Below are 26,704 nucleotides of genomic sequence, written 5' to 3'. Positions count from 1 at the left end.
GCCGGTTGGGGATGAGAGTTGCCACGGCCGGCCCAGGACGGCCGCCACGACTCTGCTTTAATACTTGGCGATCAATAGTCCCTTGCTCCCATGGACGAGCTCTCCTCCGTCTTCCGCGCCTCGTCGTCGCCACGCACGCGGCGCCGGGCCATCACGTCGTGCGACACCTGCCGCCGCCGCAAAGTCAAATGCGACCGCAACCATCCCATCTGCTCGGCATGCCGGACCGCAGGCCGCCCGTGCCTCTACAACGAGAGCTCCGTCAGGCAGCTCGGCATCCACGCTGCCGCGCCCCCTCCCGGCAGCTCCCGCCGCCGTGGCGTCCGCAACGACAGCCCTTCCACCACTACGACCACGACTGCTACTACCTCTGGTGTGCAGCGTCGCCAACGCTCATCGACGTCAGCGCGGTGGTCGCCTACCAGCTATGATGGCATTGACACCCGCCTCGAACGCCTGGAGAGCCTGCTCGAGCGCGTCATCCACGCCAGCAGCACTGCCGCCGCCGCCGCCCCGCCCTCGGCATCGCATCGGACCCCTGTCCCGGTTGCCCAGCAGCAGCAGCAGCAGCTTGAAGAAGCTGTCGACAGCCAGCAGAACAGCCGGCACGTGAGCACGCGCGCGTCCCCCGAGCAGCCTTCGCCAGCAGCAGAGCCGATCAGGGCCGAGAAGGACGACGACGGGACGCTGCTGCTGGGCCAAGGCGGGTCGCAATTTGTCTCTTCGCATCATTGGTCCTTGCTGGCCACCGAGGTATGATGGAAGCACATCCAATAGAAAACAACAACATCCCGCCCCAATTCATATAGCCAGCAAATCCCGGAAATCGCTGACGACTGGCCGAAAACAGCTGCAAGACATCCGCGAGATCCTCAGCACGGACAAGGAGCCGTCGACGCCCGACGTCTTCGCCGCTGCCGGCGGGCACATCGCGCAGTTCCTACCCTCCGACACCGCGGCCTGCTACGACCTGCTCCGCATCTTCTACCTCTACATCGACCCCATCACGCGCGTGGTGCACAAGCCTTCGCTCGACAAGCGCTTCGCCCTGTTCGTCCAGGAGTACGTGAATCCGCGCTGGCCGGCGCTGGACGGCTCCGAGGAGCAGTAAGTCCCGCGATCTCTCCCTTCTTCCAGCACCGAGGGATATCCGCTTGTCAAGCTGACTAGTTGCATTGCAATTCCCATCCAGCCTCGAGGAGAAGCTCAGCCATGACGGCTTACTCCAGTTCCGCTCCCTGGCCTTCGCCATCTTCTACACCGCCGCCCACAGCCAGGCCGTCGCCTCGGGCTACGCCGAGGAGAAGCGCCGCGAGATGGCCACGTACCGGAAGGGCCTCGAGCTGTCCCTCCTCGCTGCCGACTTCTGCGGGTCATCCAGCCTCGAGGTGCTGCAGGCCTACGTCCTCCTCCTGGTCCGTCTCTCTCTGTCTCTCTTGTCTCTATTCCATCCTCCCGCCATTGCCCTCCCGCCTCTGTCCTCCCTCGCCCCTCCATTTCCCCATCCCAGCCCGCGCCGCCGCCCCACGTACGTCCACTAACATCCCGCCTCCTACCCCAAACAGAGCTGCCAACTCCGCGACGTAACAATCGGCCGCACCTGGCCCCTCCTCAGCGTCGCCACGCGCATGGCCATCGCCCAGGGGCTCCACCGCGAACCCACGCTCTTCTCCCCCATCCCCTCCGAAGTCGCCGTCGAGCTCCGGCGGCGCATCTGGCACCAGCTGTGCTACCTGGAGTGGCGCGCCGCGGAGCTGAAGGGCATGGTCTCGTTGTCGGCGGCGGTGCAGCAGATCGACGATGCGCTGACGACGCGCGTGCCGATGAACGTGGATGACGAGGAGTTGTCGGAACTGCGGCAGGGCCCGGGGTTGTTGGATGCGCGGAGGATGATGGAGGTGGAGAGGGGGCGGTTTACGGATACGACGTTTTTGGTGGGCAGGTCGAGGTGGGTGCAGTGCGCGAAGGTGGTGGCGGCGAATGTGCAGGGGTTGTTTCGGAGGACGAAGGGGGGGACGGCGAGTGGGGGAGGAGGAGGAGGAGCGGTGGCAGCGGACGAGGCGCAGGTAGGCGGCGATGCGGAGAAGTTCGCCGAGTTTGAGAAGCTGCACCGCGAGACGGGCGCGCTGGTCGACAGGACGCGCGAGCAGAACGCGACGCTCTTCCGCTTCTTGTACGACGACCCGACGCCGCTGCAGAAGCTGTGCGTGATGACGTCGCGCAGCATGGAGTGGAAGTGCTGGCTCACCTTCTGGTGCAGCGTGCCGAAGGACTTCCGGAAGAAGGTCATGACTGACGACGCGCGCCGCAGGTAAGCAATAACCACCACCCGCAGGCACCCCCAGAGGCCCCCCCGCCGACCAAACCACCGCCCAATTTTCCACCTACCCCCCGCCCCCCTGTCCACCTCCAGCTAACAAGCCCTTTTGCACTCACGCACAGAGTCCTCCACGAATCCGTCTCCCTCCTCGAAAGCCTCAACACCACCACCGCCGACCCCACCATCCAGGGCTTCAAGTGGTTTCTGGAGGCGCACTCGGCCTTCCAGTGCACCTTCCTCGTGCTCTCCGAGCTGCAGGAGCTGCGTTTTACGTCGCCCGAGCTGGACGGCGCCATCCGAAGCCGCGCCATCGAAGCGTTGAAGCAGCTCGTGCGCCTGCATGATGGTGACGGCGGTGGAGCAGGCCCGCAGGGGAGTAGTAGTAGGCCGTGGGCGGTTATTAAGAAGTACATCGAAAGGCTTGAGCGGCCGACGGAAGGGGTGGGGGAGGGGACGGGGGGACAGGGTCGGGAGGTTGGTGCTGGGGCTGGGGCTGGGCCGATGGATGGGGTGGTGCTGCAGGATACTAGTGCTGCTGCTGATGCTGTTGCTTTGGACGCTGGGATGATTGGAGGAGGAGGCGGGTTTGATGATAGTCCGTCGTCGATGATGGTGCTGCCGCAGCCGTTCGCGACCGAGGAGGAGCTGCTGCAGTTTACGTTTCCGCCGGGGACTGAGTGGACGGATCCGATGCAGGATTTTAGTTTGTGGCATGTGCAGTAATTGATGATGTTTGTGTGTGTGTGTGTGTAGTCACCTCTATTTTGCAAGCAGTCTAGAGAGTAGGCAAATGCCAATGGTAGTCAATCAATTTGTTTGGCTGTAGTACCGAGTGAAAAGCAAAACCCTCCCCCCTCCCATTGTCTGATGCTATCTAACACGGATGATCAGAGGGCGCCCACAGCAGCCTTGATCTTCTGAAGCTTCTCCCGGTGCTCGATGCTGATGTCCTTGTAGCTGGAGCGCACGTCGTTGCCGAGGCCCGCAGTAAGCACGACGAAGAAGAGAGCCAAGTTGACCGAGATGCCTTGGTGCGGTCCCGGAACCCAGGAGAAGGTCGCGACCTCGGGGACGATCTGGCCCTGAGTATCCGAGGCTCGGCGACGACAGACCATGAGCTGGACGGGCGTGATGCACCAGCAGTATCTAGCGCCGCGCGTGTTCGCGTAGTGTGACATCTCGGCCAGGTATTTCTTCGCCCAGATGTTGCTCACGTCGTCGACGGGGAAGGAGGAATTGTACAGCTGGCGGGTGACCTTGGCGACGCCGGGGGCGAGGCACGTGTGCTTCTGCTCTCCGGCAGCGGGAGCCTCGGCTGGGAGGACGGCGAAGTGTGGCTCTCCAATCTCGTTGTTAGAGAGTCCGGAGGAGCCGGAGGTGAGGCAGAGCTTGGGAAACTCGGGCACGTGGGCCAGGGCCTTGGTGACGACGCGCAGGGCAGTGCCGACAATTTTGATGTTCCACTGGGTGACCAGGCGCCTGAAGGTGTCCTCGTCGAAGACTATCTTCTGCGTGTCGCTGAGGTCCGTGAAGAGATCGGGGAAGTCAAACTCCTTGTACAGGAGGAAGCCGAAGGTGTGCTTGATGTAGGCGAAGGTCAACTTCCACTCCGTTGCCGTGGAGATGTAAGGCCGGTCCTTATCCATGACCCCGGGGGGCTTGGAGATGCGAATGTCAAGAAACGGGTTGGGCTGGGTGAGGAAGGCGATCAGAGTCTCGCGACGCATTATGCTGTCGGGTGCCCGAAACGGACGCTGAGGCTAAGACACAGGTGTGAGTAGGAACGGCGACACGGGTGACGAGGAACGGGAGGTCGGGTGAGGAGGAACGGCGAGTCGGGTGAGTAGGAACGGCGAGGGTGTAGGAACAGCAAGGCGGTGGAGTAGGAAGGGCGAGGCGGGCGAATGTGGGGGCGTACCTGATGGAGACTTCAAAGCGGATGTCACCAGGCTCAGGTGCGAGTAGGAACGGCGAGGAGGGTTAGTAGGAAGGACGAGGCGGGTGAATATATAAAAGCGCGCCTGGTGGAGCACGGACTTCAAAGTGGATGATGTCACAGGGCAGCTTCCTATTCTGACCTTGAATAATAGATTTCACACTGAGGAATTGTAAAGAACACCAAAGATGCTTTCTAGCAAACAGGCGAACTATCTCTGCTGAACTTGCGCACGCCAAACCGTTTATTTTTCTCATTCCATGGGGAGTTGAAGCTATCGTCGGGATGTTCATGTCGAATTAATAAATATACATTTACATCCCGACGATAGCTTCAACTACTCATGGCACGAGCAAAAAACGAATCCGAGCTCAATGGAAAGAAAGAGAATATCACTCATTGATCTAAGCTATCTGTTGAAGACCCCGGATGCTACTACATTCCCGTTGCCTTCGCACCTGGACCACACTGGAGACCTGCAATCGTTCAGGCATAATCCTCCAACATCCAGTCTACTGGGAGAGCCCAGATCGTTCTGGGATCCCCCTCCACCTGCCTTTCCGCCCATAGGTGGTTGCAGAGGCGTCTCGCTTCTGTTGCACGGTGGAACGCCTGCTCAAGCATCGGCAGCCTTGCCCAGCGTGCCCACCCATGCTCCTTCCCTTCCCACATGTGCTTCCTGTTGGAATGAATATCAAGCGCAAGATGCTCCTTCGCGGCTTCGATAAGCTTGCAATAGTTCTTCAAGTGACCCAGTAAGACTTCCCCGCCTGACCATTTGGCCTCTTCCAGAGCCCGAACGCAGACGTCCATTGCGTGGCCTACGTGTCTGAGGTAGCAGCTATGCAAGTGCTTCGCGAGCTCGTAGCGTAGCTCCAGGACGACCTTGTCAGCAGGCTTAGCTCCGTCGACGAAACGGAGGTAGAAACGGATCACATCTTCGTAACGGTCGTGTGAGGGCGGCAGGGCGTCGTCCATGTAACTCCCCTCGATTCTGGCCACGTGTCGAGCGGCAGCTATCTTCATCCTCATGGTGAAAGCGGTGTTCTCTTGGCTGATGGGAAGTGATGGGGTGTCAAAACGGGATGCCGCCTCCGTGAGAATCTCTATGGCTTTCGTGTAGTGGTGGTAGTCGCTGGCAAGGCATTCGGCGAGCGGAAGAGCCAAGATGGGCTTAGGGCGCTCAAAGACGTCCATGATGAAATCAAGAACTTCCTCTTCTGGGCATCCCATATGGTCTAGAAGGATAGCCAGACGTTCTTGCGGCGCTACAATCGCGGTGCCGTTGCGCACGCTGTTAAGAAGGTGAGTAGCCTCTTCGTGAGCCTGTAATCTATTAGTTAAAATATCCTAAATCCTTATATCATAACGTACCTTAGCCGATTCAACCTCGTGGAATATCTCCGACACGTCACACTTATCCATGGACATACAGTTGCGCCATATGAACTCTTCCTCAACGTCTTCCTTCAAGTCGGCATGAGAGAAGTGCACCAGCTTCACGTTAGCGTCGGTCTGGAACATGATGTTCTTTGTAGTAATGTCGCCATGGGACACGCCACATTCGTGGAGCATTTTCAGCGTCTCGGTGACTTTCGATTTGACGAGATCACGGAACCCCTGTCGGATGTTCCAGATATGGCGCTGGAGAATTTCCCCGTCGTGTTTGCCGAGGAGGATGGAACGCGGTAAGTGTGGGACAAGTCCGTAATAGTGCGGGACGCGGTCTTCGAGAGCAGAGATTTCTGTTATGCGTCCATGGGCGGCTGTCTCGTTGATGAATGCTTCATTGCTTTTGAACTGGAACAATCAGTGAGCGCCAAATGGCCTAGTTAAGGTGAGCCAGCAGAGAGTGTTACCATCTTAAGAATGCAGGCTTTGTTGGTGCCGTTGCCTTCGCTGTCCCTTTTGGTGATTGAGGCGTTCCACACGGTCGCCGACTCTCCTTCGGCAATGAGGTTGCCGATACGTACCTTCGAGAGGTCCATTATTGGAGGGTTCGAGTCGCCTATTGCGGGTGGTGCTTGAGCGCGACAAGCGGAATGTTGGAGTGGTGAAACGCACCAGGTGGAATGTCTGGCAGCGAGAGGGTTTAATACTCAGGTGTGGGCACGTGCACAAGGCAGAAGTGAGCTGCGGCTCAACCGTGGTAGCCATCCATGACGTCATGTCATTAAATATTGAAGACTTCAGTTCGGGTCGGCAGATAGATTTTGCAGCCGAAAGCCAGCGCGAACTTCGCGGCAGTAAACATGGCAATAATGAACACTGTGAGCGGCTGCGGCACCAAATATGAGGAGATGAACTGGTTTTGTATTAAACTATCCAAAAAGAAAACACAAAATTCTCCCCCAGGCGATGACACCTGCCAACATAATGTTCCTTTCAAGTGATAAGGAGCACGGAGGGATAATATTTCGACATATCGTGGGTACTTGAAGCTATCGTCCGGACGTACATGTCGAATTAATAACTATACGTACGCCTCCGGACGATTGCTTCAAGTACCCACACATGTCGATTAAGTCCTCATAGAGAGCCGGAGCCCATGACGACAATGGGAATCATCCCCAAATTTTCTTAACTTAACGTGCACCTTCTGGAAGACCTCTCCAGTAGGCAAGACTAGAGCGCAGACTTAAGCCGAATCTAGTCATGTCTCGTTTCTGGTCACCATTCGGAATCCCCACAAGTATAGCAAAAAGTTTGTTATATAATTTGTCCATATTGCACAAGTGACGACAGCTTTTACAGAGTTTATCTAGTAAGATGAAGAAAGCTTTAAAACTCCTTATGCGACCGCACCGCCCAAAGTATTATTCAATCTTTTTCTGTAGAGTAGAGAGACATGTCAACATATACGGGCTGTTGAGACTATCTTCCGGACGGTACGAAATTAAGCAAGTCTTCTCTCGCCCAGGCAGCGTCCTCCGACGTCCAGTCTACGGGGAGATCCCGGGCCATGTCAGAATCCTCTGGGACGTTCAACTGCCATACCTGGTTACAGAGACGTCCCGCTTCTCTTGCGCGGCGGCACTCCTTCTCAAGTCTCGGCAGCTCGGCCCAGGGCGTCCACGAATGCTCTTCTTCTCCCCCTCTCTGCATGTCCTCCTTGATATTGTTGATGTAAAGCACGAGTGCCGACTTCACCTCATTGATAAGGTCACCAAACTCTTCTAAGACATGTGGTGAGACTGCCTTTGTAAAGTCAACGTTCCTAGCCCCTTCCAGCGCCCGAATACAGATGTCCATCGCGTGGCCATAGAGTTCGAGGCTATGCAAGTGTTCTGCGAGCTCGTAGTACAGCTTCATAACGGTGTCGTCGGCAGCGCTAGACTCAGGTATCTGCCAGAAGTAGTACCAGACCGCTTCTGTGCAGAGGCGTTCGGACGGTGGCATGGCGGTGTCGTCGTAACTTTGCTCGGAGTCGATCAAGTATCGAGCAGCATTCAACTTCATCTGCAAGATCAGCTCCACAGGCCGTTCGCCGACAGGAATAGATGAGTCGTTGCAACGGGCTTCCGCCTGCTTAAGGATATCGATGGCTTCATCAGGGTCGTGTCTGGCCAGGCGGGCGGCAAGCGCAAGAGCCAGTACGGGCTCAGGGTGCTTGTAGACGTCCATGATGGATCTGGCGAGCTTTTCTCGTTCGTGGGCAACGTTGAGAAGGCGTGCTAGACGGGGCTGTGGCGTGGCAACATCTTCGCCGTTGCGCACGCTTTCGAGAAGACGGGTAGCCTCTTCGTAAGCCTAAAATCGGTTAGTTATCATCTCTGAATTCTCCTTAATAGTATACCTTAATCGATTCGACCTCGTAGAACATCTCCATCACATTGTCGTTATCCGCTTCTTTGCAGTCATCCCATATAAACTCTTCTTCAACGGCTTCTTCTAGGGAGGCATGGCTAAAGCCAACCAACCTCGCATGGCCGTCGGAGATGATGATGTTCCTCGAAGTAACGTTGCGGTGGGAGATGCCAGCTTCGTGGAGTATCCGAAGCGTCTCGGTTATTTGGTCCTTAATGGCATTACGCGCTTCATTTGTGAGGCCCCAAATAATGTCCCTGAGCTTTCTCCCGTTGTACGTCCCGAGTATGATGGAATGCGGCATTGGTGGAACTCCGTAGTAGCGTGGGACGCGGCCGCGAAGAGCAGGGATTTCTTCCATACGCTCGTGGGCGGACTTCCCATTGGCGAATGCTTGTTTCTTGTGAAACTAGGATAATAAGTGAGCCCTAAGTGGTTAAGGCAATATGGGCAGGGGTGTTACCATCTGGACAAGATAGGCAAGGTTGCTGTCCATATCGGTGACGTTCCACACGGTCGCCGTGCGTCCCGTAGTAAAAACGTCGCCGTAACGCAGGTGCGAGCTGACCGTGGTGGAAGAGTCTGAGCGGTCCATTTTGGGAAGGAAAGGGCTGTAGTTGAACGCTGCAAGAGAAACTTTTGAGTAGTGGAACGCGGTATGCAGATTTTTTTGGAGGCAAGGGAGGCTTTTATATTTCAGTGTGGGGTCCCTGAACGATACAACGGGCGGGAAAACGTGAACTGCAGCTCAACCATGGTAGCCATTTATGAAATCATGCCTACCACGAGATACTGAATATTTAGAACGGAATATGCATCAATTTGGATCGGCATGTGGACCCTGCAACCGAAAGCTGGCGCGAAGATGGCGGTAGCGAACGCTGTGAGAGGCAGCGGCACGAAAGCTGACATGGTACTATTATCATCGGCTAAGCCCAAACAAATTAGAGAAATAGAAAAGCGGCAAAAATTTTCATGTCGGGTTGGTTTGGTGAATATCCCCAGAATGCGTGGTGGTATGACGTCGACGTATATCAAAAGTACTCAAACCTTACTCAAAGAAGATCAACGACCTCTCCGAACATATAGATTGCATGCAAAGTCTGTGATGTGTAATTTTGTGAGTACACGAGTTCGTCTGGGTGCAAAATCAGACTTATGTCATCCATTGAGCATGAGTCATCTATTGCGGCTCACACAGACGATGAATTGCCCGACAACATGTTCTGCGAAGTAGGCAGGCTAACACAGGGAAAAACATAATCCAAAAAGAGGAAGGCGCGGTAGAGTACGCTAGCTTGATGAGTCAAAAAGGTCCTGCTCAGCAAGAGCTTCCCGAAGTTCCCGACTAACATGCTGCTTACGCCATCTCGCGGGATCGCCCGAGGGTCATGCGAGGTCGCCACGATGACTGGAACCAGCGCTATAAAGCTTTTCCAGCCTTTCAGCCTCGCCTTCCGCACCAAACCGCAAGCCATGGATCCGTCAGTCGAGGTGAGCTGCACCGACGCAGAAATCGCGCGGCAATGCCCCAACACCAAGTACCAGCACGGCTGGCGGCGCATCGTGCGCAACTTCACCCCGTCGTAAGTCAATTCACTCACCTCTCTGCTAACAATCTTGCTGACTTTCTCACTTGCGCGCAGCTGGTTCTCGGTAAACATGGGAACGGGCATCGTGTCGATCCTGCTGCACAACCTGCCCTACAACGGCACCTGGCTGTACTGGCTCTCAGTCAGCCTCTTCGCGACCAACGTCCTGCTCTTCGCCGTCTTCCTGGCCATCTCGACGCTGCGCTACACCCTCTACCCGCGCATCTGGACCGCCATGATCAACCACCCAGCCCAGAGCCTCTTCCTCGGCACCTTCCCCATGGGCCTGGCCACCCTCATCAACATGACCGTCTACGTCTGCGTCCCCGCCTGGGGCCCCAGCTTCGCGCGCCTGGTACGCCTCCTCTTCCTCCCCCTCCCCCTCTCCCCAACTAACCCGCCTCCAGGCCTGGGCCCTCTGGTGGCTCGACGCCTTCCTCTCCCTCGCCACCTGCACCTTCCTCCCCTTCGCCCTGATGTCCCTCCACGCCGGCACCGAGCTGGCCAGCATGACAGCCGCGTGGCTCCTCCCCATCGTCTCGCCCATCGTAGCAGCAGCCACCGGCGGCGTCGTCGCCGAAGCGCTCCTCCCGATCAACCCAGCCCACGCCGCGACGACCGTCCTCGCATCCTACGTCCTCTGGGGCACGGGCGTGCCGCTCGCGCTGGCCGTGCTGGTCATCTACTTCCACCGGCTGGCCGTGCACAAGCTCCCCGCGCGCGAGGTCGTCGTGTCGGTCTTCCTGCCGCTGGGCCCGCTGGGGCAGGGCGGGTTTGGGGTGATGCAGTTGGGGAAGGTGGCGCGGACGCTCTTCCCCATCACGGGCACGCTCGGGGGCGGGTCAGCCGACCTCGCGGCGCGCGCGGGCGAGGTGCTCTACGTGTGCGGGTGGCTGGCGGCGGTCGTGATGTGGGGGTTCGGGCTGGTGTGGCTGTTCTTCGCCGTCTCGACGATTTCGCGGTGCAAGCGCTTCCCGTTCAACATGGGGTGGTGGGGCTTCACTTTCCCGCTTGGCGTCTACGCCGTCTCCACGGTGACGATGGGGAACGAATTGCCGTCGCCGTTTTTCCGCGTGGTGGGGACGGGGCTGTCGGTTGTGGTGGCATTGTTGTGGGTGGGTGTCGCGGCGGGGACGGTGAAGAGGGCTTGGAGTGGGGAGATGTTCTTTTCGCCCTGCGTCAAGAGTTTGGATGAGAAGATGGGGTTGATGCGGGGGGAGGAGGCGGCGGCGTGATGATGGAGAGGCTATCTCCTAGGAGCGGCGGGCTTCTATAGGGGACTTCTTTCTTCTTTTCGGGGCTACTGGGGTGGTTAGGAGCTTTGGCAAATATACCTTTCAATCCGTCACCAAAGCCCCACCCGGCGAGATTCCGACAACCACCTTGTTTGTGAGATACGTACGCCCAACACCGAAGGCTGGAGGATTATGAAACAGAAAGACCGGAATCTGAGACAGAGGAAGCGGATTTCATAAGCTATAGGTACATATGGTGCGTTACTGCGGAGGTGACTCGGCCGAGAGAACCGATAACCAAAGAGGAAATGGTGGACCACATCGGATGCTACGAGCTATATGATGCACGAAATCCTCCTGCTGCCTTGGCCTAACTCAATCTCGCATAAACTTCTCCTTCACACGTCTCAATCAGCCACCCACCACCAGCCACACCACCATGACCTCCCCAAACCTCGCCATCTGGATCTCCACCACCGCCTCCCTCGAATCACGCCACCTTCCCGACCCCCCCGCCCCCGGCCCCTCCCAAACCCTCGTCCGCATCGCCTTCTCCGGCCTCAACCCAGCCGACATCAAACATGGCCGCCAACTCGGCATCCGCGACACGGTCGCGGGCTACGACTTCAGCGGCACCGTCGTCGGCGCCGGCCCCGGTTCGCGCTTCAGCGTCGGCGACCGCATCGCCGGCTGCACCCCTTCCTCGCTCGGCCGCCCTCCCCACTTCGGAACCCATCAAGACTATGCGATTGTGCCGGACGGCATGGCGTGGAAGCTGCCGGACGATGGGAGCTTGCCGCTCGAGGACGCGGCGTGCATGGCCGTGTCGACGCGCACGGCGGCGGATGTGGTGTTTAATCATTTGCGGTATCCGCTGCCCGGCGAGTCTTCTTCTGGGGACCAAGCTCTCCCCGCGCTCCTCGTGTGGGGCGGCGCGTCGTCGCTCGGCTTCATGGCGATCCAGTTCGCCAAAGCCGTCGGCGTGCGGCACATCTTCGCCACCGCGTCGGCGGCGAACCACGCGGCGCTGCGCGAGTTGGGGGCGACGCGGTGCTTCGACTACCGCGACGCGGATGTCGTGGACAAGATACGGGAGGCTGCTGCGGCGGAGGTGCTGGGGGGAAGGTTGACGCGGATCTTCGACGCGGTGGGGGATCCGGGGCAGAGGACGGGGGAGAGGGCGTTTGCGTGTGCTGGTGAGGAGGAGGGGGAGGAAGTGATCAAGGTCTGCTCGACCATCTATCCTGGCGCGCTGATGCCCCTGGCGAGTTTGGAGCTGCCGTTTTCGTTTAGCCCGCCGGGGGCGGAGGGGAAGGTCGTCACGGTGCCGCCGAGGCCGGAGGAGGCGGCGCGGGTGTTCGAGGCGTTGGAGTGGGCGGTGGGGAATTATGGGGGGGCGTTTAAGATTCCGACGGTGGAGGTGGTGGATAAGCCGGTGGGGGAGCTGGTGAGGGAGTTGGAGGAGAGGTGTGAGAAGGGGGCGAGCTTTAGGAAGGTTTGTTTTAAGCATCCGTTTAGGGAGTGAAGTGAAGAGCAGGTGGTTGTTGTTGGGGGGATGATGATTACTTGCGTTTGGAGAAGAAAGCAGGGCGCTTTTCTTTGACTGACAACTGATTCAATGAATGGTATGATGGATTGAAGAGGACTGATCATTCCTTCCTATCTCGTTAAGGCCGTCCATGAAGAATTTCCCTTCTGGGCAGAGCAAACCCACCCCGCCCGACCAATCAAAACCCCCGCACGCCGCACTCACCCGGAGCAATCCAACTCCCACCGCCATATAAAGGCTGCCTTTGCTGCTCAGCATGCTGTTTCCAGCTGTCCTCGATCTCCTAAAACTACAAAACCAGTCAGCATCTCCGCAACCACCAAGCCATCTGAAAGACCCAACTCACCAACCTCAGCCCCCTCCTCCTCTGCCCCCCAACCACACCCTTCCCCCCCTCCCGCTGCAGTCTCCGAAACGCCTCGCCTACATGCCTCACTCCCACCACCACCGCCTCTCCCCCCCTCGCCGCAAACAAGCTTCCTTCATCCCCACCACCCGCCGCCGCCCCCCTCCTCGCCCCATCCCGGCCCTGCAGTCCCCCGGCCCGCATCCCCTCCTCCACCTCCTTAACCCCCAACGCCTTCTCCGTCAACGACACGACCATCTGAAACGTCAGAAACCCCAGTATATCCATCACATCCTCCCCCACCCGCGCATCCGCGACGACGCCCAACCCCGCCCACTCGCGGAACTTGGCTTTCCTGCGCCGCGTGAACGACGCCTGCCGCGCCTCCGCCCAGACGGCGTACTCGGCCCGCGTCATGGCCTGCGTGCGCTCGTCGGCGGCGCGGAGGCGGCGGAGTTGTGCGGAGTCCGCCTCTACCGCCGCTGTCGCCGCCGCTGCCGCGTCCTCTTGCTGCGACTGCTCGTCCGCAGCTTCGAGCTCGGGCGGGTGCTCGTTGTACAGGTTCGCGACGTCCCACGGGAGGAGGATCTTGGTTGATTTGGTCTTGTTGTTACTGCTGTTGCTGCTGCTGTTGCGGGATGCCGGGTCACCACCACCACCGCCGCCGCCGCTGCCACCGTCTAGTGGCAGCACGTCTGCGTCGTCGGCCAGGTCGCCGACGTCACCGCCGCCGCTCTTGTCATCGCGGTCCTTCGCATTCTTGCGCAGTTCCTTCCAGGAGAGGAAGTGCAGCAGGCGCGACACTTTGTCCTTGTCGTCGCGGATGAGGAAGATGAGGTCGTCGGAGGAGATGATGCGGCTGCCGCGGCGGGCGGCGAGGGCGTCGGCGCGGAAGAGCTGGGTGCGGGGGTGGAGAAGATTAGCGGGGGTTGTGAGCGTGGTGGGGTGAGTTTGCTTCTGTGCAGAGAAAGAAGGAGCATTTACGAGCTCAGTGACTTGCTGCTGGACGATTCGTTCGACCATGGATGTCGTTTCGGGGGATATGTCGCCGCTTTCGCCTGCGACGAACATCATCTGCGTGTAGTGAGTGATGGAGCTGCTGGTGGGAAGGGCTCGTTGGCAAGACTTGCCTGTTGGATCTCGGTGCGGTATTGGTCAGTCATTTTGGGGCACCTTTGCTAGAGCAGATATCAAAATTTCTTTAAGAGATCAGAAACGTCTATTGCCCGGCTTTCAAAAGATATTGCAGAGATGCAGTTTGAATTTTTCTCGTGCACTGGTGTAAATGTACTGTCAAAGTCGAAAAATCATGTTTAAATATGCTGCCGGAAAGGAAAAGCTCCGCAAATCCGCTCATAGCTACAATTCATATCACAGAGTCTATACCTCCAGAACCCATAGTTTTTCATCTTCAAAATGTATAGAAATGAATTTTGTAAGCATAGTTGAGGACCTATGTCGTTGTTTTGGCGCATCGCAGCCTTGTAGCTCTGGAGTTGAAAAGAGGGAACTAAAAGCAGGTTAGCGAGCAAAGTAGGTGGGCGACGGCCTAGTCTTCGAACACGCACGGCCCCCATCCGCACAGGGGTTGTTGCAGGAGCCGCGGAGCCGCGAAGGATTCTGTGCTACGCCGAAAAAAGCATGACGTCGATGGGCCGGCTTCAAGCCACGGTTGCGTAAGCCTGCGAGCTGCCCAAGAAAAGCTTCATTTCATTGGGAGCCCTGTGTGTTTGAAAAAAAAGTTCGTTGGGTTCCTACGCCGTTTGCCCCCCAGCTAAGACACCATGTGCCGCGTCGCAGTAGTTCGTTCGTCCTTAATTTCAACTCGGAGATGATCCGCGTAGTCTACACACCATCACGCTACACACCATCGGCCTTTTCTTCGTGTTTGAGGATTTTGAGGCGTTTTTGGCGGCTTGGTCGGATTTTCGGATCTTCGCGTTCGCAGGATCCGAGGCGTTTTTTGTGACGATTTTCAGGGTTTGATGATTGGCAGGATTCGACGGCTTCCTGGAATCTTCCATGGCTAGCGTCGACTTGTGGTGGCGTCAACTACACCACTGGCTCCCGGAGGCTTGAGCTAGCACTGAAATTGCTGCTTTCGCTCAACGCCGTGCCGCCGCGAGTAAAGAAGGGAGAAGGGGATATATTTTACTTCACACTAGAATCCGACGTCGTTGCAATTTAGCTAGTTTATAGATTGACAAGGAGTGTCAAGTCGCGTAGTGCCTAGTACTCAGCACTGTCCACTTCGCTCGTCACGTGCGAACCTCTACTATTGGCAATCAGCATGCAGAAAGATTCAAGGGCTTTTAAGATTGTTAAAGCCTAGCTCCTGCTAACGAAGGAACTGCTGCCCGAGCAAGTGATTGCGTAATATCAGAGCATAAATTGCAAAGCAGCGGGGCAGCAATGGCTATCGTGAAGCTGATTTTGGAATGAATGTGATGCATCCCATAATCATGGCCATGCCTCTCATCCGGAGGATCCGTAATCGTCGTGCAATCCTTCAGCTATAGCTTATCTTCACCTAAAGTGAGGAGAAGACGGAAAAAGCAATGCATTCCCGAAGCTCGTTTCGGGCTAGCCGATCCCGATCCGTGAACAACGAACACATCCTCTTCCGTCCTGAGAATGAGCAACACGCGCTAGCAGACCTCGTGTTGGGCTTGTCAATCAACGCGTGGCACTCGCCTGGTTCCTGACTCGAGGCTAACGACCATCAATGCCTGAAGGGAACTCGGCAACCCCCAACTTGCCAAGATCCAATAACTACGAAAGAGGGGGGAGGAGCGCGACTATGACTGATAGCGGGAAAAACGTCGAAAAGGTGCCATACTACTACCCAATTGCTGCTCTCCGGTGTCAGTCAGACACAGAACATGGTGGACGTTCAAAGGTGGGGCCGCCGGCGCCAACGCGGGCACCACTTTTTCACGTGGCCGCTAGCCATGCAAGACAACGGAGCATGAGCTCATCCGAGAAACGTCCGCCCGCGAGGACGAAGATCTGTGGGGAGTCGAAGAACTAACGGGCGCTGCGCCCTGATCAATAGCGACACCCTCAACGGCTACGCCGCACGCGAGAATTGTGAGCCCTACCAGGCGGTCAGCGAAAACGTTGACGTTGTCGAAAGAAGAAGCGCGCTAGAAGGCCCTGCCTCTCTTTTCGGCTCGCATGAGATTCTTGCGTTATGGGATCGGTGATTGCGCATGCGTGCAATAGGCAATTTGGATGGAGAATCAATGAAAGGCATTAGTCAGGGGAACCCCCAATGATATCGCGTGAGACCTTTTGCCCCTACCACCCCGTTGACAAAACCCCCAGCTCTGAAACCATCATCATGCCAGCATCTCCTTTTGTCAGTCCCTGTTTCAAAGGCGGACCGTGTGGTTGGGGGGAGCTCAGGCGGTCTGAATACCGACAGGCAGACCGCCTTGCAGTTAACAGCCTCATCGCGCGTCAATTTTTAGCCGGGGCCATCGACCGACCACCTGCATATGCATATCGATCGAAAAAGAAATCCCGGGCGGCTCTTCTTCGCCTCATCCACACAAAGGCATGAACGCGGCACAGGCGTGATAAGCGATTACTATTGGCGCCCTGTGGGGAACCGCGGGCCAGAGCGTGCTTGGAGACCCTGCTTTTCTCGCTTTCTGTCGTAATATGCAGCGCGACTCGGGCTGCAGCGGAGCCTCCGTCTGCATTGACGACGCTCTGTTTTTTTCTGAAGGCGGCGTGACGACTTTTGAGCTCGTTCCCTCTCTCGTTACGAGCGCCCTGCAGGACAAAAGGATCGGTGCGTCGTGCAGCAGGGTGGAGGCCCAGCCCGTTTTCTGTTCCTGCAGAGGCGATCAGCGGAGAAAACGAGCAGCATTGCAGGCACATTATCCACTCCGGCGGCAAGGCAGCAGAGAACAGGCGCATCTAGAGCGAACAAGGCACCAAGGCTGCCCGTTTCATGACAGAAGGCCTAGCCCAGCCCGTTTACACCATTATTCATAATGCAACCACCCACGCCGCGTCGTGACCCTCCATTATTGTAGTAGCGGCGGCGCAACAATCCTTCGTGACGTCGTAAGAAAGTGGGACCCCCCTAGTAACACTTAAAAACAAGGCCCGACGGACAGCCTGAACCGCGTTCCCCGCTGCAAGGATGTGAGCTTGTGAAGATTCACCACCCCGCAGGAAGGATGAAGAAGATCGGAGATAAGATGCCTGTTGTGATAGGGGAAGATCCACATCTTTCAATCCTTCCCGGGCGACCGGAGAGCGAACGCCCGTGCTCAGCAACACAAAACCCTGGTCGGGAGCACCGTATAAACGACCAGGCGAGCACGCGAAAAAGGTAGAGGCATAGGAATATCGGTCGTCTGTAATAGCAAACAAGCGAAGTTTGGTTTCCGCGATTAGCGGGGTAAAAAAGGCGTATAGCATCTAAGACATTGACGCAAATAAAGAGCATTGGGCAGCGGCCATGTCCGCCTCCGGCAGCGGCGGCTCAAAGGGTGGCGTATACGTCCCTTCTCTGTCCAGCGGTTGTCTGGAACACAGCGAACGAGGGCCTGAGGAAAACCAGCACTCTGTCACACCTCCCGCGTTCAGTGGCGAGCCGTGCCGCCGCGGCCCCTGCAGCCACGCCGCTGCTCGGTCCCTGCGTGGGGCTTTGCTCTCTTCTCAAACATGGGTCGTCGCTACCAGCGGTCAGGACCTTGAGCTTATCAGAACACGGGAGGGCCGAGACGAACGTGACCGGGGGGCAGGGACGGGGGGCTGGTGGGAAGGGGTGGCACGGTTTGTTGTGGGCGGTGCGGTGGTTTGTGCCGCAATCACACACTGGACACCCGGCCCACGGCATTCGGGGAGCCGTGGGCCGATGGGAAAGACGCAGGGGACGCACGGAGCCATCCAGAGTGCAGGAAATTTCTATGGGGGGGTTTTTTGGCACAGGCACACAAGGCAGAAGGAAAAAACGGGCCGAGGAGAAAGGCCTCCCATCCCACACCCACAAGGCGCTGGTGATCAGTAGTTACCGCGAACCACACAGGTCAATCCCCGGCCGGGAACATCCATTTTCTACGTTGTGGCGTCATGCAAGAGGCACGGTAGCGCTTACAATATTGCTACGCCTCTCTCATATACCTTCCACTCTCCCACTTTTTTCACCGGTCTGCGCCGAAAATTTTCATCTGCGCAGAGTGTAACGGGAAACGGCCGCGAGGCCCCACACTTAATCGAATGCTGTGCCGCAACGCTCGTACGTATTTTGCTGCTGCGGCATGACTTGGTTGAACGAAAGAAGGGACAGCCCGCGCGGCTACCGCCGAAGGGAAACGGCCGGGCCAGTAGTTGTCCTCCCCCGGGAGTAGGCGGATGGCCGAGCGCACCGGGCTCATCGTAAATCGGGCGAATCGGGACACGGGTCGGATGCCACCGTCTGTCCTTTGCCCGTGGTGAGAGGTGGCCGGATGGGAAAGTGGGAGAGGATTGCGTGAAGTGTTGACAGGTTAGGGAGTGAACGTGTTGGAGGTCTAACGCACATCGTGGAAGACTGGCATGTGTACGTTGTGTCCATAGCAAGAAAAATGAATTTTTGGTTGCCCTGGTTGCTTGTAGTAATAGTGTGTGTGTGTGTGTGGTGTGGTATACATCTTGCTCTATGAGACTGGACTGCTAGTTCGCCGCGCCTCCCTCCTATCCCTCCCTCCGATGAATTTCCCAATAGTTGAACGCCTACGCCGTTTGTTGCTTTTTCCCATGTGTATGTTTTGCAGCATCGGGCTTGCTTTCCGGTTCCTTTTCCCTTTAGTTCTTCGCCTCAACGACCTCCTCCGTCACCGTCACCTCGGCCGTGACCTCGATCTCGAGGTTGAACTTGCTGAGCTCCGACAGGCGATCGTCCTCGTTGACCCAGCCGACGCTGGTAGCCTCACCGCCGCAGCACGTGACGTACAGGCGCTGCTTGCCGTCGACGGTAGCGAACTCGACGCTGGTGGGGCTGGCGAGCCCGCGGGTGAGGATGGACGTGACGCTACGGTCGTCACCCTCGAGGTCGACCCTCCACACGACGCCGGCCATATAGTTGGCGGTGAAGATGGACCTACCATCCTCGGTGATCGCCAGGCCGTCGCAGTGGGGCAGGTCGCTGGCGACAATCTCGACGCCGCCCGTCGTCTTGATGCCTTCGTCCACGGCATCGGTCGTCTCGACGGGCACGCGGCACAGCAGGCCTGCGCTGGTGTTGGTGTAGTACAGCAGGCCGTGCGAGATGCGCAGGCGGTTGATGCCGAAGTAGTCCTCCTCGGTGGCCGCCTTCATCGTGTCGTCGGCCACCAGCACCGAGCTCTTGCCCGACCGGACGTCGAGGCGCCAGATGCAGTTCTTGTGCGAGTCGGCGATGGCCAGCGTGTGCGGGCCGACCTGGATGACGCCGATGCAGAAGCCCGAGTCGGGGACGCGGGCGAGCTCGGTGATGGTGCATTTGTTGGCCGCGTCGAGCTTCACGCGCCAGATGACGGCCGAGTCGAACTGGACTTGCTGCAGCTCGACTGTGGCGGCTATCACGGCGAACTCATCGTCGTCGGGGTCCCCAATGGGGCACAGGTTGACCAGGCCATTTGCATCCGGGAAGGTGTGGAGCAGCTCCGGCCGCGCGGTGGGATCGGCCGGGTCGAAGGTGTACAGCTCTGGGGCGTCGAGGCGGGTGGCGAGGATGTTGCCATTGGGGCGGAGAGCGAAGCCCTCGAACCACGAGTTGGCGGGCAACTGCGTGACGGGCACAACTTGGATGTCGTCAGTGGCCATTGTTTATTTTCTCGCGCGGTGAAGGGTTGAGGGCTGCGGGTGGGACAGGGTCGGATTTGTTTGGAGGCGCGCACCCCGGGATAGGGGCTGCGCGCCGCTGACCAATAGGGCCGACTCGTGTCAGGGCATTTGGCGATGACTAGCTAGTGTGCAACACGTGCGAGCTGGCGTTCGGCACGGTCCGCCGCTGGTCGTCGAGGATTGGTATTGGGCTCCGATTCATGGCGCTCCCGGACGTTGGCCGTCGACCCGGGCTGGCGGCCTCGCTTGCCCATCGAGTCAGGGTTGCCCCCCGTCCATGTGGCGCCGCCTCTGCCGATCCGGGAAGCAGGCTAGAGGGCAGCTCGGACACACTTCCGCCGCCCCATCACCCAGCGCGCGGCGAGATAAGCGCGAAGCCCGTCTCGCTTGCCGCGCCATGGCCTTGGCTCAATACAGACACGACGAAAAGACGGTGTCCAGCGTCCACGCCGCAATCATCAATCCACACGGAAGCGTCCGTCGAATTCCCCGTAGCGTTCAGAAAGTGCCCCACACTCGGGGCCGGGCCAAGGGGGCCTGGCCGAGGCCAATGGCCATCCCCCACGTCTTATCACAACGGTCCTGGGTGGCCTCATTTCGTGAAGCGGCGGGAGCTTTCTCTCATAAGGATAAGAGCCCAGCGGGGACCGCCACTGACAGGACAAGCGCGCGCCGTTGAGAGAGGAGGAACCAAACAACAACACCCAAAAGAGATACCCCGTTTGCCAGAATCATGGCCAACACTTCCACCTCCTCGAACGGCGCCGTGCCGTCTTCCAGCAACTCGAGCTCCTTTGAGATGCTCAGCAACCCCTCATCCCCCTCCAAATCTGTGAGTGCTTCAATGTTTCTTCACTTCTCTTCAATCTTCTCTCCCTGTGCTTTTCAGCCGCCTCGGCATTCTTCTTCAGTTCCCAAGAGTTCACCATCAATTGCTGGAATTCCTCTTTAATTTTCCTAGTCCTTCTCCAGTCTCAATACCATTCTTCTCAAGCTCTTCAATTCTCCCAGTCCTCCTCAGATCAACCCCAATTTCTTCAGTTCGACACCCGCTAATACTCCCCAGCCCGCCTACGAGGATGTAGCCATCATCGGCATGGCCTGCCGCACGGCGGGAGACAACACCACGCCCGAGAAGCTGTGGCAGTTCCTTCTGGACAAGAAGGACGCATCTGGCGAGGTGCCCAAGAAGCGGTGGGAGCCGTGGTACCGGCGAGACGTGCGGAACCCCAAGGAGATCGACAAGGCCATCAACCGCGGCTACTTCATCGAGAACCTGGAGAACTTCGACGCGTCCTTCTTCGGCATCTCGCCGAAGGAGGCGGAGCAGATGGACCCGCACCAGCGGCTGGGCCTGGAGCTGTCGTGGGAGGCGCTCGAGAACGCGGGCATCGACCCCAAGACGCTGGGCGGGTCCGACACGGCCGTGTACATGGGCGTCGACTCGGACGACTACTCGCGGCTGCTGCTCGAGGACATTCCCAACATCGAGGCGTGGATGGGCATCGGGTCCACCGCGCACGGCATCCCCAACCGGATATCGTACCACTTCGACCTGATGGGCCCCAGCTCGGCCGTCGACGCGGCGTGCGCGTCGTCGCTGGTAGCTGTCCACATGGGTCGCCAGGCCATCGCCAACGGTGAGTCGCAGGTCGCCATCGTCGGTGGTGTCAACGTGCTGTGCTCGCCGGCGCTGTTCGTCATGCTGGGCAAGGCGGGCGCGCTCTCTCCCGACGGCGTCTGCCTCTCGTTCGACGACGATGCGCACGGCTACGCGCGCGGTGAGGGTGGTGCGGTGCTTGTTCTGAAGCGCCTGTCGGACGCGCTCGCCGACAACGACAACGTGCTGGCGGTGCTGAAGGGCAGCGCGCTGGCGCAGGACGGCAAGACGAACGGCATCATGGCGCCCAACGCCAAGGCTCAGGAGCTGGTGGCGCGGCAGGCGCTGGAGCGGTCGGGCGTCGACCCGCTGTCGGTCGGCTACATCGAGGCGCATGCGACGTCGACTTCCCTGGGTGACCCGACCGAGGTGTCGGCCATCTCGGCCGTCTACGGCAAGGGGCGCCCTGTCGACGCACCCGCCCACATCGGCTCCATCAAGCCCAACGTCGGCCATCTCGAGGCCGCCGCTGGTGCCATTTCCCTCGTCAAGGCTGTGCTCGCTGTCAACAAGGGTGAGCTCGCGCCGCAGACGCGTCTGCAGAAGCTCAACACGCGTGTTGACTGGGAGAAGTCTGGCCTGAAGGTGGTTCGCGAGCGCACCAAGTGGACGGAGCCGCAGGGTACCCCCCGCCGCGCCGCCGTATGCTCATACGGCTATGGCGGTTCCGTCTCGCACGTCGTCATCGAGCAAGCGCCGGCGAACAACAACAGCGCTGCACCGATCCAGGAGACGGCCTCGGAGCCCGTCACGCTGGTCATCTCGGCGCCGCAGGAGAAGAGGCTGACTTCGCAGGCCACGGCGCTGGCCGACTGGCTCGAGGGTGCCGGCAAGGACGAGGACCTCAAGGGCATCGCCGCAACCCTCGCTCTCCGCCGCGCTCCCCACCACTACCGCGCCACCTTTGTCGTCGGCAGCCACGAGGAGGCCGTAGAGTCTCTGCGCACCTTCGCCAAGGGAGGATCGGCGGAGTGGGTTGCTGACGGACGTGTCTTCGATAACGCTACTAAGAAGGACGCCGTCTGGGTCTTCTCGGGCCATGGCGCGCAGTGGGCCGACATGGGCAAGGAGCTGCTGCAGAACCCCGTCTTCCTGCAGACCATCACGCCGCTGGACGACATCGTGCGGAAGGAGGTCGGCTACTCGGCCATCGAGGTGCTGCGGACCGGCGACTTCGAGCACTCGGACCACATCCAGGTGCTCACCTACGTCGTCCAGGTCGGCCTCGCCCAGGTGCTGCGATCCAAGGGCGTCGAGCCGTCGGCCGTCATCGGCCACTCGGTGGGCGAGATCGCGGCGTCGGTGGCGGCGGGCTGCTTGACGGCCGAAGAGGGTGCGCTGGTCGTGACGCGCCGGGCCAGGCTGTACGCGCAGGTCAAGGGCCTGGGTGGCATGGCGCTGGTGAACCTGCCGTTCGCACAGGTTGCGGCGGAGCTGGGCAACAGGCGCGACATTGTGGCGGCCATCGACTCGTCGCCGTCGTCGTGCGTGGTGAGCGGCGAGGCAGGCGCGCTTGCCGAGTACGTCGAGGCCCTGAAGGCGCGCAGCATCAAGACGTTCCAGGTCAAGACCGACATCGCCTTCCACTGCCCCATGCTCGAGAAGCTGGCCGACCCGCTCGCCGAGGCCCTGTCCAAGGCCCTCAACCCGCGCCCGCCCGTGGTGCCGCTGTACTCGACGTCCAACACGTACCCGCGCGCCGACAGCCTGCGCAACATCGACTACTGGGTCAACAACATGATCAGCCCCGTCTGGCTCACCTCGGCCGTCAACGCCGCCATCGAGGACGGCTTCCGCGTCTTCCTCGAGGTCTCGACCCACCCCATCGTCAGCCACTCGATCAACGAGACGTTGGCCGAGCGCGACCTGACCGAGTCTGCCATCATCTCCACCATGAAGCGCAACTCGTCCGCCTCCCGCAGCATCCAGCACGCTATTGCCCAGCTCTGGGGCAAGGGCTCGCAGGTCGACTTCAAGGCCCAGTTCGGCCGTGCCTGGTGCCAGCGCGTGCCCGGCACCCCGTGGGCTCACAAGCCGTACTGGCGTGAGGTCGAGACGGGCCCGACTGGCGAGGGCACCCAGCACGACGTCGAGAAGCACACGCTGCTCGGCCAGCGCACCCCCATCGCCGGCACCGACACGGTCCTGTACACGACCAAGCTCGATGACAAGACCAAGCCCTTCCCCGGCACCCACCCGCTCGACGGCACCGAGATCATCCCCGCTGCCGTCTACGTCAACACCTTCCACCACGCCACCGGCGGCACCGAGCTGAGCGAGATCAAGCTGCGCGTGCCCGTGTCCATGAGCAGCGACCGCCGCGAGGTGCAGATCGTCGTCCAGGGCGATGAGATCAAGGTCGCCTCGCGCCTCGAGCAGAAGAACGGCTCCACTGACGACCTGGAGCACCAATGGATTCCCCACAGCTCCGCCCACTGGAGCACCCCCAAGAAGGCCGCACCCACCCAGGTCTTCGACATCGAGGGCATCAAGAAGCGTATTGGCACCATCCTGCCCAACAGCTTCGCCTGGGACTACCTGCAGAAGATTGGCGTCTCGGGCATCGCCTTCCCGTGGGGCGTCGTCGAGCACTACGGCAACGAGAAGGAGATGATTGTGCGTGTCGACATGAACCCCGACACTGACAGCATGGACTGGGACCCGCAATCGTGGGCCCCGCTGCTCGACGCCGCCACCTCGGTCGGCTCGACCATCTTCTTCAACGACCCGCGCATGCGCATTGTCTCTCAGATCGACAAGGTCTTCCTCCTGTCGGACGCCCCGCCGCCCAAGATCGGCTACCTCTACATCGAGGAGGCTGCCGACGACAAGAGCCCGGCCTCGCACGTCAGCGTGCTCAACGAGAAGGGTGAGATGATTGCCAAGTTCCAGTCGATGCGCTTCTCGGATGTCGAGGGCGCTTCGGGCATTGGCGGCGGCGTCGAGAGCCTGGCCCACCAGATTGCCTGGATCCCGCCCAAGTTTGCCGAGAAGCCGCTGCAGCTGAACTCCGTCGTGCTGGTGTCCGATGACTCTGCTCTCCTGGAGCAGTACTCGGCCCAGCTGAAGGGCCAGGTCCCGCAGGTGCTTCTTGCCAACGCTGCCGAGGAGCTGAGCCAGCCGCAGACGCTCGAGATCCTCAAGAAGAAGGGCTCTGCCGTCGTCTACCTCCCTAGTAAGGTCGAGTCTCTGGAGGAGGTTCCTGATGCGACCAACCGCTTCGTCTGGGAGACGGTCCTCATGATCAAGCAGCTCGTCAACTCGGGCGCCGCGGCCAAGCTCTTCGTCATCACCGATGCCGTGCACAAGGGCGAATCCAACACCGCCCTTGCCCACGGCGCGCTGTACGGCCTGGGCCGCATCGCCGCACAGGAGCACCCGGACGTCTGGGGCGCCTTGATCGACAACGAGGCCCCAGTCTTCCCCACCATGGCCATCAAGTACGTGCGTGATGTCGACATCATCCGCATGGAGGACGGCATCCCGCGCGTCGGCCGCATGAGGCCGCTTGCCCGCGACCAGCGTCACCCAGCCGACTCAAACAAGACGCTCCTGCCCAAGCCCGAGGGCACCTACGTCGTCACTGGCGGCTTTGGCGACCTTGGCCTGGAGGTGCTGGACTTCCTGGTCGAGAAGGGCGCCCGCCGCATCGTCGTCGTCTCTCGCCGCGCGCTGCCGCCGCGCAGCAAGTGGAACGCCATCCCTGACAACCTCAAGCCCGTCGTCGCGAAGATCCGTGCCCTCGAGAAGCTGGGTGCCTCGATCCACGCGGTGCCGCTCGACATTGGCGCCGCCGACGCCCACGAGCAGCTCACGGCCGCGCTGGACCGCCTGTCGCTGCCGCCCGTCCTCGGCGTCATCCACGCCGCCGGCGTCCTCGAAGACAACCTCATTCTCGACACGACGGCGCCGTCCTTCGCCCGCGTCCTCCAGCCCAAGGTCGCCGGCTCGCTCGCCCTGCACAAGGCCTTCCCGCCCGCCACCCTCGACTTCTTCGTCCTCTTCTCGTCCATCGGCCAACTCGTCGGCACCGCCGGCCAGTCCCCTTACGGCTCGGCCAACGCCTTCCTCGACGCCCTCGCCTCGCACCGCCGCGCCCACGGCGACAACGCCGTCGCCTTCCAGTGGACCGCCTGGCGCGGCCTCGGCATGGCGACCTCGACCGACTTCCTCACCGTCGAGCTCAACTCCAAGGGCATCACCGACATCACCCGCGACGAGGGCTTCCGCGCCTGGGAGCACGTCGCCAAGTTCGACGTCGCCCACTCTGTCATCACGCGCGCCCGCCCGCTCGAGGTCGGCGAGCCAGCTCCCATTCCGCTCGTCGAGGAGATTGCGCCGAGGCGCGTCACCAACATTGGCGCTGCTGCCGCCGCCGCCGCGGAGGAGAAGAAGGGAGACGCGGAAGCAAGGCCTAAGGACGGACCGGAGCTCAAGGCTTGGTTGTCGGTCAAGATCCGTGAGTGTATCGGCGCGGTGCTGATGATGAATGATATCGAAGACATCGATCCGCGCGCTGCGGTGTCGGATTTGGGTGTCGACAGCGTGATGACGGTTGCGCTGCGCCAGAAGCTGCAGGCGGCTATGGCGCCCGTCAAGGTGCCGCCGACGCTGACGTGGAACCATCCCACTGTTGTGCACCTCGTTGAGTGGTTTTATGGGAAGTTGACGGAGAACTAATTTGTTTGACATCTGTTGCGTTTCTTGCGAATGCTTGGCGCTTTGGTGTTTGATTTTTCTGCTTTGCTTGACTTGAGCGTTTGTTTGCGTTTGCTTTGAGCGTCGTTTACGTCTGCGTTTACAGAGAAATCTCCTAGTAATGTTTTATGATCTATGAGCGTCTTAGATATATAGATGAGTATCAGGGGATAAATTTGTTGTTGGTTTTACTATTATACCTATATACCTCTAGATAAATTGTTATACAGCAATGCGTCGAATTTCTCAGGCTTGAACGCGATGTCTACAGAAAACCTGTTGTCTGAATAACCTCATGAAAGTGCATTTCCATCAACACCAAGTATCTATCCCAGTACATTTACTCATTCTAGATCACCAATAGTTTAAAAGGAATAGCATTGCGTATCTTCACCAGTACATACTGTTTAACATAGACGAAGTGTCTTCAGTACCATGCTCTGTACCATGTCTCATCTACACCCATTATCAGCCTTGCTCTTTTGCTATAGTTCCCACGTGCCTCTACCCTGGACAGATAGTCAATTCAAACCCACTTCTGCCTCTTTACCTAAAATAGCAAGATAACGCCAACAAACCGCAAACTCAAAACCACACCACCCAAGGCCAACACGCACGTTTTTCACCGGTGTCCTTGCGTCTCCCGATCCCGCAACCGAAAAAAACTCACAGACGTTTGGATTTACCGAAAACGTTAACTTCCCGCCACCTTCCGGCTCTCCGCAGATCAGGGTAC

The 26,704-nt window shown here is 59.2% G+C and overlaps 9 protein-coding genes across 9 annotated transcripts; 4 read left to right on the top strand and 5 right to left on the bottom strand.

Moving 5' to 3' along the window:
- Positions 1–90: 90 nt before the first annotated feature.
- LTHEOB_5303 (C6 transcription factor) lies at positions 91–3,043 on the top strand (the record flags this gene model as incomplete). Its single annotated transcript, XM_035514434.1, has 5 exons — positions 91–753; positions 851–1,107; positions 1,193–1,415; positions 1,566–2,311; positions 2,443–3,043. 5 exons carry the CDS (start codon positions 91–93, stop codon positions 3,041–3,043), a joined length of 2,490 nt encoding a protein of 829 aa, XP_035374171.1.
- A 164-nt stretch (positions 3,044–3,207) lies between these two features.
- LTHEOB_5302 (uncharacterized protein) lies at positions 3,208–4,047 on the bottom strand (the record flags this gene model as incomplete). Its single annotated transcript, XM_035514433.1, has 1 exon — positions 3,208–4,047. The coding sequence occupies one exon, from the start codon at positions 4,045–4,047 to the stop codon at positions 3,208–3,210; it is 840 nt and encodes a 279-aa protein (XP_035374170.1).
- A 695-nt stretch (positions 4,048–4,742) lies between these two features.
- On the bottom strand, positions 4,743–6,244 carry LTHEOB_5301 (Map kinase kinase kinase win1; the record flags this gene model as incomplete). The annotated part of the gene is made up of 3 exons (XM_035514432.1): positions 4,743–5,582; positions 5,631–6,056; positions 6,116–6,244. The coding sequence occupies 3 exons, from the start codon at positions 6,242–6,244 to the stop codon at positions 4,743–4,745; spliced, it is 1,395 nt and encodes a 464-aa protein (XP_035374169.1).
- An 886-nt stretch (positions 6,245–7,130) lies between these two features.
- On the bottom strand, positions 7,131–8,658 carry LTHEOB_5300 (uncharacterized protein; the record flags this gene model as incomplete). The annotated part of the gene is made up of 3 exons (XM_035514431.1): positions 7,131–8,006; positions 8,053–8,472; positions 8,527–8,658. The coding sequence occupies 3 exons, from the start codon at positions 8,656–8,658 to the stop codon at positions 7,131–7,133; spliced, it is 1,428 nt and encodes a 475-aa protein (XP_035374168.1).
- Positions 8,659–9,539: 881 nt separating this feature from the next.
- LTHEOB_5299 (Sulfite transporter ssu1) lies at positions 9,540–10,890 on the top strand (the record flags this gene model as incomplete). Its single annotated transcript, XM_035514428.1, has 3 exons — positions 9,540–9,649; positions 9,710–10,010; positions 10,063–10,890. The coding sequence occupies 3 exons, from the start codon at positions 9,540–9,542 to the stop codon at positions 10,888–10,890; spliced, it is 1,239 nt and encodes a 412-aa protein (XP_035374167.1).
- A 439-nt stretch (positions 10,891–11,329) lies between these two features.
- On the top strand, positions 11,330–12,415 carry LTHEOB_5298 (alcohol dehydrogenase; the record flags this gene model as incomplete). The annotated part of the gene is made up of 1 exon (XM_035514427.1): positions 11,330–12,415. One exon carries the CDS (start codon positions 11,330–11,332, stop codon positions 12,413–12,415), a length of 1,086 nt encoding a protein of 361 aa, XP_035374166.1.
- Positions 12,416–12,722: 307 nt separating this feature from the next.
- Positions 12,723–13,808, bottom strand: LTHEOB_5297 (Transcription initiation factor IID; the record flags this gene model as incomplete). The annotated part of the gene is made up of 2 exons (XM_035514426.1): positions 12,723–12,728; positions 12,786–13,808. The coding sequence occupies 2 exons, from the start codon at positions 13,806–13,808 to the stop codon at positions 12,723–12,725; spliced, it is 1,029 nt and encodes a 342-aa protein (XP_035374165.1).
- Positions 13,809–18,590: 4,782 nt separating this feature from the next.
- Positions 18,591–19,589, bottom strand: LTHEOB_5296 (Six-bladed beta-propellerlike protein; the record flags this gene model as incomplete). The annotated part of the gene is made up of 1 exon (XM_035514425.1): positions 18,591–19,589. The coding sequence occupies one exon, from the start codon at positions 19,587–19,589 to the stop codon at positions 18,591–18,593; it is 999 nt and encodes a 332-aa protein (XP_035374164.1).
- A 754-nt stretch (positions 19,590–20,343) lies between these two features.
- LTHEOB_5295 (6-methylsalicylic acid synthase) lies at positions 20,344–25,950 on the top strand (the record flags this gene model as incomplete). The annotated part of the gene is made up of 2 exons (XM_035514424.1): positions 20,344–20,442; positions 20,572–25,950. 2 exons carry the CDS (start codon positions 20,344–20,346, stop codon positions 25,948–25,950), a joined length of 5,478 nt encoding a protein of 1,825 aa, XP_035374163.1.
- Between the last annotated feature and the right edge of the window lie 754 nt (positions 25,951–26,704).

This window comes from Lasiodiplodia theobromae (assembly GCF_012971845.1).
Source record: "Lasiodiplodia theobromae strain AM2As chromosome Unknown scaffold_14, whole genome shotgun sequence".
NCBI classification, from domain to species: domain Eukaryota; kingdom Fungi; phylum Ascomycota; class Dothideomycetes; order Botryosphaeriales; family Botryosphaeriaceae; genus Lasiodiplodia; species Lasiodiplodia theobromae.
The sequence above is the reverse complement of the archived record's forward strand: the minus strand, read 5'-3'. Positions and strand labels throughout refer to the sequence as shown.